Genomic DNA, 14,808 nt, shown 5'->3' on the forward strand with positions numbered 1-14,808 from the left:
TCTGATCTACCACCTTCTCCTCTATGGCAACCAGCACATTACTTTATTGACATGTAAACAATCTGTAGTATGTCATGCTAATGTGTTGGTGCCTCTTCTTCTTCTTCTTCTTCTTCTTCTTCTTCTTCTTCTTCTTCTTCTTCTTCTTCTTCTTCTTCTTCTTCTTCTTCTTCTTCTTCTTCTTCTCTTCTTCTTCTTCTTCTTCTTCTTCTTCTTCTTCTTCTTCTTCTTCTTCTTCTTCTTCTTCTTATCTTCTTCTTCTTCTTCTCTTCTTCTTCTTCTTCTTCTTCTTCTTCTTCTTCTTCTTCTTCTTCTTCTTCTTCTTCTTCTTCTTCTTCTTCTTCTTCTTCTTCTTCTTCTTCTTCTTCTTCTTCTTCTTCTTCTTCTTCTTCTTCTTCTCTTCTTCTTCTTCTTCTTCTTCTTCTTCTTCTTCTTCTTCTTCTTCTTCTTCTTCTTCTTCTTCTTCTTCTTCTTCTTCTTCTTCTTCTTCTTCTTCCTTCTTCTTCTTCTTCTTCTTCTTCTCTTCTTCTTCTTCTTCTTCTTCTTCTTCTTCTTCTTCTTCTTCTTCTTCTTCTTCTTCTTCTTCTTCTTCTTCTTCTTCTTCTTCTTCTTCTTCTTCTTCTTCTTCTTCTTCTTCTTCTTCTTCTTCTTCTTTTCTTCTTCTTCTTCTTCTTCTTCTTCTTCTTCTTCTTCTTCTTCTTCTTCTTCTTCTTCTTTCTTCTTCTTCTTCTTCTTCTTCTTCTTCTCTTCTTCTTCTTCTTCTTCTTCTTCTTCTTCTTCTTCTTCTTCTTCTTCTTCTTCTTCTTCTTCTTCTTCTTCTTCTTCTTCTTCTTCTTCTTCTTCTTCTTCTTCTTCTTCTTCTTCTTCTTCTTCTTCTTCTTCTTCTTCTTCTTCTTCTTCTTCTTCTTCTTCTTCTTCTTCTTCTTCTTCTTCTTCTTCTTCTTCTTCTTCTTCTTCTTCTTCTTCTTCTTCTTCTTCTTCTTCTTCTTCTTCTTCTTCACCCGTCCTAATAAAGAAACTGGAACATTAATAATATATACTAAGTGTTGTTTGTAAATATTTTTTGGAAGAAAAGATCTCTGGAATGGCCCAAATTACTTGTATATATTTTTAAAAGTAATTTGAGCCATTCCAGAGATCTTTCCCCCATATACTTACCTGGATGATGTCTTCTTATGTGGTTGTAGTCTCCATCATGGGCACCTGTAAAATAAAGGGCTCAATGTTAGTGTGTTAAAGTGTCAGAAAATGAATCAAGTAGCAGTCTTACCTTTGCTTGAAGTCTGCCAGGGCTAGACCGGAAGAAAACCGTTACTCTACATGAATGTTTAGTGTACTCACCAGTTCCAGATTGCTAACAGATGAACCTGGAAAAGAAGAGCAGTCTGCACACAAACACTTTTAAAGCAAGGTCTTACCTTTTCTGGAGCACCAACCGAAAACATGACCAAAGGACATCATGAACAATCTGTTTAGTGGTTGCTTACCTTTCCTGAAAGACACTATGAACCATCCATTGACTCAGGCACACCACCAACCTGAAAGGTTACCATAAGACCATCAGGTCAACCGCTTACTGCTTTTTACTCACAAACTGGAACCAAGGCCCATTCTGTGGTAGTCAACCTTTTCTGGAACCGTGGCACCTTCTTTGCATTCCACTGCTCCTGAAACAGTACCAAAAGACATCAATTTACTTACTACATACCGTTGTTCCCTTGGCCTTTGACTCACACACAACGAGGACCTGTTCTGGAGACGTCAACCACGTACTACACACAAGGGGCCATTTAGTGGTTGGCAACCTGAAATGTAATGAAACCTGAAAGACACAATGAACCGTCTACCACCATGACTTACCACACACTTTAGCTGCCTTGCTTTGGACTCGCACACGCTGGAACCGAGGACCCTTTACTGGTCGCCAGCCTTTTCTGGAACCGCTGCTCTGCCGCCGACCTGAAAGACACCAACCATCCACTCACTCACCACATGCTTTAGCTGCCCTGCTTCTCTGGAGCCACGGTGCCTTCTTTCCACTGCTCTGCCGCCACACCGCCAACCTGAAACCTTACCAAAAGACACAGTCAAGACAACTGCTTCATACATACTTTACCTGCCTTCACTTTTACTCACACACACACACACACTGGAACCAGGGCCCCGGGAGATCGGCACAAAGCCCGTGGATCCTGGAACACAAAAAAGGGACAACTTGTAGCCTTTCTTCTAAACTGGTCGCAGCAGGTCAGTCCTCACAAGTAACAAGCTGCTTCAAAGACACCGCTTTCAACCTTTGGAGGACCTTCACATGCTGCTCCTCTCTGTGACGTGCCTCTCCCCAAATGAAAGGCAGCACTCAAGTCCGGGAGCTTTAGACTGCTGGTTGATTGGATGATTGGACACAGGTGGCCTCCATTGCCGTGCTGCCTTCAAGGACCTGACAGAGGGTGGGACAAACAAGCGGCATTTCACCATGGACAACAAACACCGATACAACCTCTAACTAACTTGCAATTTCATCTACAACAACAACTACTACAGATTAGGATTCACTACTACTACTACTACTACTACTACTACTACTACTACTACATAAATACTACTTGACTTGACAATGTATGAAGATAACCAACATGGCCACACCCCTTGCTCACATTGGACTATGTTGACCTTGGGACTGGACAGGATGACATCCTATCTTCATCATCTACATCAACATTTGCCGTGGTGGTCCACCACACAAGACTTCCAGATGGGGGGCCACCACCATTGCATTCTTCTCCTCCATAATGATACATTGCTACGTGACACGGTGCATCACCTACCTGTCTTCTGCTTGTGGATGATGATGATGATGATCAGCCTCGAACATCCACATTTGGGAAGCACCGCAGAGGTAGCGTGTCTGCACAGCTCGCTGCAAGGAGAAGACGACAGTGTTCTCTTTGAAGGATCGCTTCCATTCCAGGCTCGGACCCCGCGGGTCGGCCCTGCGTTACCGTATTTTAAGGAATACAAGTCGCACTTTTTTTTCACAGGTCAGCTGTTCCTGCGACTTATACATGAAAAATACTTACATAACTTGACATACGGCCACAAGAGGGCGCTCTATACTTTCACACCATATCTCCTACTCCTTCACAAGTCCAGATTTCAACCGGAGACGTTAGCTTACAAAGACGGAACGCAAAATAAAATCCGATTCTGCAGACTAGGAGCTGCGACTTGTGACAAGGAGTGAAATTAGCAGCTGAACACAGGAATCGAGCAGCGGAGACAAAGTTGGCCCGTCACTGAGAAAGGTGTTAGGGACTGGAGTACACTCTTACTGCCGTGACAAAAACTACAGAGTTAGTGTACTTTAAACTCTTTGTTATGTTACATAAACACTGGACGCCTTTTCTGTTTATTTTGGGGGTAGATGAATAACCATCATGTTAGCCTCATGTTAGCATTACCTTACACCTATTGTTGTCTATTCTTTTATTCATCTTCCAAGATGACGTCATGTCTGTCTGGGTCTAGTACTTTGGAAAAGAAATGACCCACAACGAAAATGCGACTTATAGTCCAGAAAATACGGTATTTACTCCAAGCTGCTGGCAACCCCCCTTTTCCATACCTTCAGGACCAGCTTCCCTTGAATGGACGGAATTCCACACCGACACTTGTCCCGGTTTTCCCCGCAGCCGGCAGTACCTGGAAACAGAACACATGACCTGCAGGTTCATCGTGACTTCCCGGAGTCCGTGCTTCACCTTCCTTCGTCAAATACGTTCCAACAGCCGGTGGTCTTACGGTCGATAAGAAGATGTAGCACAAAAGCACTAATCAGTGTTAGCAACTTGACAGCAAATACAGCAACATTTAGCAGGACTACCTCCGCCGTTTTCCCTCTTCCTGTTTGCTTCTTGGAGTCGTGGATCTCCACCGGCTGATGAAGTCGCTGGCGTGTAGCAGGCCTTCCTGTCAAAACACGTCTCGTTAAATTATTGATAGTTTTCCTGATCAGAGCCTTTTCTATCCGCCTCACAGCAGGCGGCCGTCTATTGACTTGTTGGTATTTCTTCATGGGGGGGGGGGCTGCTATCACCCCTTAAATAATATAAACAGAACAACAACAAGCACAAAATGTAAAGTGTCTTCCTGGATGCTTCCTTTCAGCCTTGGATGGCCGCCGTGCGCTGGAGCATGATGCGTGCACCCGGGGCCCCCGGTCCCTCTCTGCCCCCCCCCCCCATACAAGTTGCAAGTGCCAGCTCAGGTGGAAAAATGTAGGCGGGTAAAAGATGTATTCAATAAATAGCGGGGGCCAGCATGGGGCCTGGGGAAAGTGTGCGTGAGACGGAGAGAGGAATGTAATGGGGGCCAAGGTAGATGGGGCATGAGCGTACATTAAACAGCCGTGTTTGATGCCTGGGAGAGCAGGCGTGCCGCTGGGAATACAACTCTTAACTAGCAACGCCGCCTTTCTGGGGAAGACAAAGGCCTGTCACGTACGCGCACGTATTCGTAGCGCACATCGCCGCCTCCATCTTCCTGTGGGCCGCCCGACCCCGACGGACAAGACTGACCGTGGCTTTACCAGGGAGGGAGGGGTTCGCCATACGTTTAGTGGGACTACATGAGGGATGAGAAAGAGAAAGAATTACAACACACTCTTATTACAAATGTTGATCTGAAATCAGAAGACGTCAACATCAGTTTGGCACCGGGGGGGGGTCTATCAATTACTGTCCTACTGCTTGCTGAAGACCTGCAATGACCTACTTTGGCTTGTCCTGCAGGTGAAGAAACACAAAGACCTCGTGTTATTCTTATTCCCCGTCCATCTTCAATCGGTGAAACCATAACGGTCTAGTCTTGGGATTTGGGGAAAAAACATCAGTCATAGAAAGCTTCCGCTTGATCATTAGCTTTACTTTCCTTGGATGAATGAGAAGGAGAAGATACCTCTCATGGTGTCCACCGTCTCTTTCACGTGGTCTCCTTTCAGCCTTGGTTTCTCTCCCAAGCTCTTTCAGGTTCTTCTGTTTGCGGAGCTTCAGCTGCTCCTCATCTGGTGACTCCTCATCAGAGTTGGTCTCCTGCACCCCGATACGTGACATCAATGAATCAGGCTTCTGCAGGTGGAACTAGCTTTGGACACTCCATCACAAATTGCCAAAGACTCACACCACCCAGCACACAGACTGTTTGCCCTCCTACCCTCAGGGAGGCGCTATAGGAGTTTACGGACAAGAACCACCGGGTTCAGGAACAGCTTTTTCCCAACAGCTGTCTCCTTGCTGAACTCTGCCCCCCATTGCCCACCCATTCCACTACGTACATCCCCCCGCTGACCTATGCCCTCCCCCATCACTTCATTGCACTATTGTACTATTGCACTATTGTACATATACTATCTGTTGATTCATTGATCATACTGTTTATAATTTATATAATCTGCAATAACCATACTCTACTCTAGTCACTTCACTGCAATACTGTACATATTACTGCTATTATATATTGTCATATCCATACTGTTTATAATGTGTATAATCTACAATAGCCATATTATAGTCATTTATATCCCTGTACATATCCTCACTGTATTATAGTCATAGCCTGTATAGTTTTATTTACATAGATCTGTCCATACTAATGTACTTATAAAAATTGCACTTCTGGTTGGATGCTAACTGCATTTTGTTGCCCTGTACAAGTGACATGAGCAATAACAATAAAGTTGAATCTAATCTAATCTAATCCATTTGATGGTATATGTTCATGGTATAACTTCATGGTATAAGTTCATGGTATAGTCCACGGCAAAGCCACTACTTGGTTACATGCAGTACTGGACACCATTGAGACAACGTAGGACTACTAGGCTACTTTTGGGTTGACAACCACATCGTACCACAAACATTGACAAGCAGTCCAACGCTGGCTACTAAATTGACAGCCCAAATTAAATTGAACTAATGCCTGAGGGTGGGGGTCCTTTCCTTAAGACCAGTTCTTTGGGGTAGCGGTTGAGTGAAGATGGACGGATGGATGGATGGGTGTTTGGTTGGATGGATGCATGAAGGGATGGATCGATGGATGGGTGTTTGGTTGGATGGATGGGTGTTTGGTTGGATGGATGCATGAAGGGATGGATCGATGGATGGGTGTTTGGTTGGATGGATGCATGAAGGGATGGATCGATGGATGGGTGTTTGGTTGGATGGACGGATGGATGGGTGGGTGTTTGGTTGGGTGGATGCATGAAGGGATGGATCGATGGATGGGTGTTTGGTTGGATGGACGGATGGATGGGTGGGTGTTTGGTTGGGTGGATGCATGAAGGGATGGATGGGTGTCTGGTTGGATGGACAGATGGATGGATGGGTGTGTGGGTGTTTGGTTGGATGGATGATGGATGGATGGACGGACAGATTGATGGACAGATGGATGGACGGACGTTACAGCAGGAGCACCAAAAGCACGAGCGTAATATATCGCTAGCATTATTTGTCCCTTGTTAGTGCAGAACCATTTGGCTGAAACGGAACGACGGCGACTCCCCTGCACGTCGGGGTCGTCGTTAGAGCCCGCGGACAAAAGCCCAATCAGAGACGAGGCAGCCATGCGGCTGGGCTTTATTAGCGTCCTCTTTATCCCGCGTATCATCAGCAGCCCGTCATCAACTAAAAGTTAACGGCGCCCAGCCCTCTATCTGTTTGCCGTGTTGTTTTTGTGCTAGCGTCCTGCCCCCGTGACGGATTATCATTACCTTTTCTTGCAAATACCACGCTCATTACGTTAGCGTACAGCCTAAACATTAGCGGAGGCGGCCTATCTCTCTCCCGCGAAGGGAGAGGCGAGGAGAAGAGCAATGGAGGCAGATTTTTTTCCTCCAGCCTCAGCTTTCCAGCCCTGGCGTGCTCGGCTATTAACCACAATGAACGCGCCTTTGTTATTAACATCTGTTCATCAGGGATGGAGCCCGGGCCTAATCACCCCTCGCACCTTCTGTTTCTGCACAAGAACAGAGGCAATCAAGGGCATCGTTTGGCAGCTGCCAGCGACTACTAATGCTGCGCTCCTTCCGCCGCCCTCCAGCCTCCGCCTTTTCTCTCCATCTTCAAAAAATCTCCACCATCCTCTTATGGGATTATTGGGAAAAGAAACAAGCGGCGGAGACGTGGAGCTTTCCGCCGGCCCGAAGCGTCCGGCGCCCCGCGGGAGGCGCGCACGGACCTCATCTCGGCCTCTAATGTCCCTCCGTCCGTCCCGGCTGCATCGCCGGCAGATGTTCACAGGTTCATATCAGCCCCCCCCCCACCGCCTTCCCATTCCCCCCAAACAGAATTCACACTCCGTGCCAGAGGGAGGAGGGGAAAGAGACGGGCGCAGGAAGAGGTCGAGGGAAAAAAAAAAGATGAGAAGAGAACAGAGAGTGTCCGAGCGCCACAGACGATAACGAGATTGTCAGATTAGCAGTGGGAGACGGCATGTCAATAAAAAGCCAAAATCACAGTTTGGCCTTCACTGTGGGAGCAAAAGGAACGACTCTGTGAAGGTAATACGCTAGCTAAAGTGGATCAGACACACACACACACACACACACACACACACGGATCAACACAAACCTTTTGGGTTGCCAGTGACTTCATTCTTTCACCTTCCCACACATTCTCGTGTTTTTCCAAACACCACAACCCAGCAGACTGGGAAGCATTGGATGCTTTTGTCAGCTCCGACGTCTCCCGGCGACCCCAAGGAAACAGGAAGTGTGTGTTGGCGTTGTCTAACGCTACTCTTACCGCTCTTCCGACAACATTCTTGCGCTACTCGCAGGTTGGAGTTAGCACGTTGTGACTGCATTGGTGGGAAGACGTACCGTGGGGGATTTTTAAGGTGGGGCCCGTGGATGGCCGCCCACGCCGTGATTCACGTCCACGGCCCACAGGTGAGGAGACTTGGATGGACGTACAACCAAGAACGTTGGAGAGTCGGCTGGTTTCATTCTGCCTAAAGCCATCATTCACAAATACGTGATAATGGACGCAATATATGCCGCCCCTGCCCCCCAACTCCAGGTGTCCACAAACTACACCTACATCTAAATAATACAGTTCTACTGTAAACCGCTATTGTATCATCACTACTAAAGTACTTAAATACCGGATGTCTACTAAGGAGTACTACGAGTAAAGTCCAGGAGCTAGCTAGCTAGCTAGCTAGCGTCTTCATTCCCAATCACAAAGGCATCGCCGCACCGTGAGATGACAGCGTTCCCGGCGTGGTTGTCATGGTTACATCACTGACAGCGAGTCAAAACACAGTAGCGTCTCCTCGCCGTCTCCCGTCACACGGAGCCGTAATTGCTATCATCGCAAGCGACTTAAGTCGCCATCCATCCATATCCCAGACAAATTGCGGCCATATGCTCGCGCGCACGTGTTAGCATGTTAGCGCCGGATCTGTTTGCCCTCCTGTTCCGCCGAGCTAATTGACTTAAGACTTTGGCGCCGTCTAAAAAACAAGCTTTCTTACAACGTCGGACCGCCACACAAACAAGACCCCCCGCCACGTGCGCTACGGCTAAGTGTTAGCGGGATCTCTGTAATTAGCCCGCGTGTCGGCGCCCGCCATCACTTTTAATGAGCTCGCCGTTCCTCAAGGTCATTTTCATTTTTCCAGCTTGTGTTTGTGTGTCACGCTTCGCCTTTTTCCTCCTCCCTTCCGTTTGTTTGCGTTCTCACGTTTTCATTGAAAAATGTCCACTCGGCCCGCGTCCATCTGCTTGGAGAGGAATTACTATTCCGACCTTTGCCGTCTGTCTTCTCCCGGAATGTCATTAGCGTGAAAGTGGCGGTCACCGAGGGGAAAGAAGCGGCGTCTCGCTTTCGTACGGAATACAAAAACATTAGCGCGTGATATTTGTGTGTCATTTTCACACTCGTTTGGACTAAAAGGTCCCGAGTATTTTGGTGGCATCCATATCGGCCGCCTCCATTTGCCGCGCTTTCCCATTCCCAGCCGCGGGGGTCAAACACCAAGCAGCCGCTCCACATCAGTCACCAATGGCTTTCGGTCATGGCTCACGACGTCCACGCTTTACCTCCGACGGACGAGGCTCCTCCATTTTATTGTTTAAAAGTCATCGTGATCGACTCCATTCCCTTTCATTTCTTGACCTAACTACCCGTTCAGCTCGCCGCGCTGTCTCGTATTCCCGAGCGCTCATTTCCCCTCGTCTCATTCCTCTCCGTAATGGGCCGCCATTACCTTCCTGCCCCCGCCCCCGCGCGCCCTTACACCAAACCCAGACCTTGTTCCGATTCTCAGACCCACACAACCGTCGTGTGTTTCAGAGCTGCCCCCCCCCCCCCCACATTAAATACGGGGCTTTCAGTGGGGGGCGGCGTGCCGACAGTGCCAATGATAGCACAGGAGCTGCTCTTAGCTTCCGCAGCCGAGGGAACGCCGGCGTCCCTCCTCTGTCAAAGTAGAAACAGTGAGGTGCTAAACAGCGCCGTGGCCCCGCCCGTGGGGGGGCACCTCACCATGCCATTACAATCACTTGGCGCGCCCATTCCTCAGCTTGGTTACATGCTAGCGTGACACCGGAGGGAAGGAACCGGGGGGTTTGGGGGGGGACGGTGAAGGATGTATCCGCGGTCCCGTCCCGGGATTGGAGAATGGAAAGTACGGCGGATGATTGACTACACACAGATGTGCGCATGATGACACGAGCGTACGCCCACCGCCGACACGCAAGCACATGCGTGAGCTAGCGAGAAGCGGGCCGGGTCTTGACGGGTTAAATGCCCCCCCCCCCCCGACCGTGTCGAGGGAGGGAATGTGCTCCAGTGCTGTGAGCGATCGCTTCCGCTGTCAGGGGCTCCGGCGTGGGGCCGGACTGGTGGCTGTTAGCTGGAGATGGATGAGCTCTGATCCCGTCTCTTCCGACAAGCTCGGTCTTCCGCGGGCACAAAACAACACGGAAAACCGCAACACGGAGCCGGCGGGGAGGGAACAAGCGGGGCCTGACGGAGTGATGACGTCAACTCCGAACTGGCACCGCACAACAGCTGCTTGAATGGATCCGGAGCAGAAGCTCCGTGGAAGTTCCAAGGATCGCACGGAGAAACCATTTCTAAACCTTTTAGGGTGCTGACGTTATCTTCCCACACGGAACTAAAAGAAATATTGTTTTGGTTTTCACGAACTCAACTCAAACGTCACCTATTTTAGTCATTTGGAGAGGCTGACTAGTCAACGGTACGATTCCCGTTTCTAAGGTCTTATTTCCAGCTAGGAAATATTGAGTCCTACTTTGTCTGGAACCAATGAACCGGCATCAACCAGGGATGTCTGTCTTTGCCTCCGCTGTATTCTTTCCAATATTGCTGACTAATGTGTCCAAACCTGCTTTTTTCAGGAGACAAAATAAGGCCTTCCAAAAGGTCCGACTCTAACCAAAACGGACTCTAACCAAAACAAAATGTCCCATAGAAAATAAGTCACCATTCCAAACATCCAGAAATGTTAAGACTAAACACATTTTCAAGATAATGACAATTTTCAATGAGAGTCCACACGGTCGCCCCCCCAGGCTGACAAGGAAAAGCGGAAAAGCGGAAAAGTGGACTGGCCCCGCCGTGTTGACTTGAGCAGAACGTCCTCAGCCGTGCTCGCGGGGCCTGAACGATGTATCCAAAGTGAACTTCTCCCAGCAGGGGGAGGTTCAAGGAGGTCCCGGACCAGAGGCGCCTCATGAGGGATCGTATGACCCTGATGCTTACGACCAAGGTCTGAGAACCAGCCCCGTTCCAGACCATTGCTGGTGTCCCTCGGCGACGACAACGGCAGCCAAAGTGCGTCGATGCGGGCCAACGTTTGCTGCGTCAACGTTACGCGTTCACACCCGAGGACCCCAACTCCAAACAAACACGCTTTCCTCTTGGAAGTCATGTGATGGGCAGATGAGGACATTTACTATTTACTGTTATTAATATTACTAAAGCATCAAGACACATTGCTTCAGATTTGGCATCCCTCAGTGTTGCCATGGTAACCGCTACACAACGCTTGTATCAATGTACACGTGCTATGCATCCATGGATGACAATATCAATATCTGGTTCACCCTAAACGGCCAACGGTGGATCAATAGGTGCCAACATAGGTCAAATCACAAAGCCGCCATTTTGACTTATTTACCTGGATGTCTGGAGGCCTCACTGAGGTGGAGATGGTGGTCCTCCAACACACCAGCTATGATATGGTAGCATCAGCTAGCGCTAGCCTGATGACCATCTTCCATTACGGTTCACTAGTAGCGAGTGGCGGTGCATTTGGCACTTGAAACGTGTTCCATAAACGTGTCAGGCCCCTTCAGGGTCCGGCCTGGATGGCACCCCATCGCCAGGCTCACTGTCCTGGTTTTCATCCTCACAATCCGCTCACCTGAGCCTAAAGCGTGGAAGAAATACTGACCAGAGATCAGCGGCTCCAGACGCTAAGCGGCCACGCCAGCGCCAGTCCTCGGGAAGCCTCGGGGGCTTTTTGGGGGGGAGCTGAAGTGACCTTTGATTGTAATTGACAGAAAAAGACGGCCATTTGGAGCCGAAGCTGGCTGCGTCTTTGATTTCCAACATCCTGCTGTAGAAATCCAACATTTTGTTCCATAAATGAAAATGACTTTCATTCTCCAGATGAAAAAATACCTTCTCTCATATTCTCATCTGTCCTAATCATACCACATCAAGCGTGGACGTCTCCAGGCCCTCCTGGCGAGCTGCCGGGTATCAAACAGCGGCCATGACCTCGTGGGCTCGGAGGAGGAGGAGGAGGAGAAGGAGGAGCAGGAGGAGGAGTCTGGGGATGATCAGTGTGCAGGAAGCTGAACGCGACTGAGGAATGGGGTGACATTTGTTGTTAAATAAGAAGAGAAGAGGACGTTGGTGACAGTCCCGCTCCAGAGGTCACATGACCTCATGATACTTCCTGTCCTCTCAGCAAAGGGGACCCAAATGCAGCTAGAACGTTGGATTCTGGAGTTAAACCATTCCAGAAGTTCAGGCATTGAGCGTTGTCCAAGTGGAGGTGAGCCCTGGAAGACGTTTGGGATGGCTCCCAACGCTCGCTCACGGTGACGGACGACCTTGTATGGTCATGGGCGTGTACAAGCTGTGAGCTGTACTAACTAATTGGGACCAATTAGGGAAATCCAAAGAAATCCCGCCGGGATAGGTGCAGATTCTGGAAGATGTAGAAAGATTTCTGTGCAGGTTATTGCGTGTAGCTTCTCTACAGGAGTCCACAACTCAATATAAAGGGCCAACATGAGCATAATAGGTCCCCTCTGAGGAAGACGTCATGGTAGGTCTTCACCCTCACGTATAACGTCTACAAAAGACAGATTGGATCATATCGGATCATATCGGAATTGCTTTTCTGCCGATGATCCTGGGATGTACTAGTTCTTCCCATAGGAAGTGCCAATCCAGCCCGTCCCTTCCAGACACCCCAAAATAGGAGGACCACAATAAGACAGGACACGTCTCGCATCCGCTCTTTGGATCCAACCAAGTGTCCTCCGTGGCGCCATATGGCGGACCCCCGGTTGGTTCGATGCCATACTATGTGTACACGAGTGGCGGTGGTCCTGCCAGCCTGCTTGCTAGTCGTTAGCCACAGATGAATGTTGAGATGTACGCAGAAGAACCCGGCGTCTATAAATTGCCGGGATGTAGCGACGGCAGATAGCGGGCATATGGCGGCGCCAGGACGACGCGGCGCCAGAGCAAGCGCTCCATAAAGATGCCAAGACACGGTTAAATATTTATGCAGATGAATGGAGCGCTGGATAAACGCTGCGCTGACTGATGGCCTGACCGACTGTGACGCCGATAGATACATGATGTTTGATTCCCCGCCACTCTTTCATACGGCCGCTATCTTTAGATTCCCTGTTAGCGTATTAGAGCTCCTCTATCTAACAAAACCATTTCCTCCCTTTAAAGACACATGAAAGTGGCCCTGTGTGTGTCCCCTGTGGGGCTATTGTGAGCCTGTGGGACCCCCTGCTGGGCTGCGCCACATTGCGGCTTCGGCGCGCCCTCTAAAGGCAGACGCCGGGACCGACGGTGGAGACAAAGTGTCCTTTAAGGAGGCCTTTGAACATCTACATGGGAGAGCTTCAGGAATAGGAACAGGAATGCGGGATAGTGTTTGTAGTCTACATCCTAAACTAATACTTTACTGTCTCACCTTTTTTAAGTACTAAGAAATACTACTAAAAGGCAGTAATACCATAGAACTGAACCCTGACAATAATAATAATATATACATATAAGTCAATATATTCCTATATTTATATTGGCATGTAAAACAGTACATTTATTCAAGTATATGCATGATTATGAATTATAACAACAATCAAAACCTGAAACATTTACGACTGCAAAAAGTACAAACATGCAAATACTCCAAATAAAAAAAAATAATAATACAAATTTTTCATCTCTGGACAATTGCTGAAGTTAGTGATGATGACTGACTGACATTCTCATCCGTCATCTCTCTCATATGTCATATTTCTCATATGTCATCATTCAAACTGCAGCCTCTTTGCGTTACTACATTTTACACAATATGTATGGAATTGTTGTTTTCTTTTATACTTTTTGAGTAGTCCTGCAAAGGAACACAAGGACTTTACAGTAATAATTCTATTCCAGTAAAATGTCAATCATTTTGATTTGTATTTTCTCCACGTGATTGAATAACGTTAATGAGCGACTGAATTCATCATTTCTCCAGAAGAGGTTTAACCTTTGGTAGTAACCCAAGATGCTGCTAGTATTTTTATATTTTTACCTCGTGATTCCAAGCGTGTTAAAAATAGCTCATGTTGTTTAGGAATGCGAGCGTCGGTGACTTTAATGATAAAAACATTTTCCACTTATGTCCTCTGCGGCCCGATGTGACCTTTTGCTTTTGTGAGATGAGCAGTTAGCGACGGCGTCTAATTGTTCACCATTTCAACTCGGATCCACGCCGCTCTCGGTGTGCAAATTCGACTTCACGCGCGTCTTTGCAAATGACCCCCCCAGGGATCTGAGCTGCCTTTTTATTGAGCCGAATGAAACAAATGCAAAAGAGGCAGCGCCTTGTCGCGACATCACAGCGAATAAAGTTTTTTTGCTCCATTTAGGCCGAGCAAAGTAAAGCAACTCAGCAGCAAGTCAAAAAAAAGATGTGATATTTCTTTTTTTGGGTGGAGGAAACTGATTTTTGGGGGGGCATTTGTTGTTTGCATTCATGTCGCGCCCGTGTGTGTGTGTGTGCGCGTGTGCGATTCCCGCCTTTGAAGCGCTGCTCTTTATAGTGGAGCAGCTGAGGCCCGGCCTGCAGCGGCTCAGTCCAGCACCGAGGCTCAGACACCAGCTGCATTCGCCGTCGCAGACCTCTGGCGGCTTTTTGAAGTCCGCTCCGCCGGGCCGGCCCCTGACCGACCGTCTTGCCATCTCCGGTTCCATGTGAAAAAAAGGAAAAGAAGAGCAAAAAAGGCGAGGAAGAAGTCACTCTTATTTACATGTTTTTATTATCTGGAGGCAAAGGAGGCGGCGTTTGATATCCGAGGACAAAAAAACAAGGCGCTCTGCTTTGGGCACTCTGGGGTGTCTGACTGATTGACTGCATGGGCAAAGTTCCCAGGGTCCGTCTTTGTGTCCGACCGCTTTTCAAACAGCCCCGGGCTTGAGAGAGTTTCGCCTCGGGCTGAAAAATGATAAATTAGAATTACATTTTCCCAAATCA

General features: G+C 48.2%; 1 protein-coding gene across 5 annotated transcripts in view; it reads right to left on the minus strand.

Moving 5' to 3' along the window:
• Window positions 1–942: 942 nt before the first annotated feature.
• Window positions 943–14,808, minus strand: part of LOC131109074 (uncharacterized) — a 128,752-nt gene continuing 114,886 nt past the window's right edge. For 3 of the 5 annotated variants that reach the window (XM_058060643.1, XM_058060642.1, XM_058060644.1), the window contains 8 exons: window positions 4,504–5,090; window positions 3,884–3,969; window positions 3,626–3,702; window positions 2,829–2,920; window positions 2,312–2,440; window positions 2,137–2,192; window positions 1,159–2,063; window positions 943–1,006 (listed from right to left, as the gene is read on the minus strand). In XM_058060643.1, coding sequence (XP_057916626.1) covers window positions 1,915–2,063; window positions 2,137–2,192; window positions 2,312–2,440; window positions 2,829–2,920; window positions 3,626–3,702; window positions 3,884–3,969; window positions 4,504–4,610 — 696 coding nt within the window. In that variant the 5' untranslated portion in view covers window positions 4,611–5,090 and the 3' untranslated portion in view covers window positions 943–1,006; window positions 1,159–1,914. Of the gene's footprint in view, window positions 1,007–1,158; window positions 2,064–2,136; window positions 2,193–2,311; window positions 2,441–2,828; window positions 2,921–3,625; window positions 3,703–3,883; window positions 3,970–4,248; window positions 5,091–11,960; window positions 14,517–14,808 lie in introns of those variants that run through there. The other 2 variants (XM_058060645.1, XM_058060647.1) reach the window with 2 other exon arrangements.

The sequence above is a fragment of the Doryrhamphus excisus genome, chromosome 21 (assembly GCF_030265055.1).
Source record: "Doryrhamphus excisus isolate RoL2022-K1 chromosome 21, RoL_Dexc_1.0, whole genome shotgun sequence".
NCBI lineage: Eukaryota > Metazoa > Chordata > Actinopteri > Syngnathiformes > Syngnathidae > Doryrhamphus > Doryrhamphus excisus.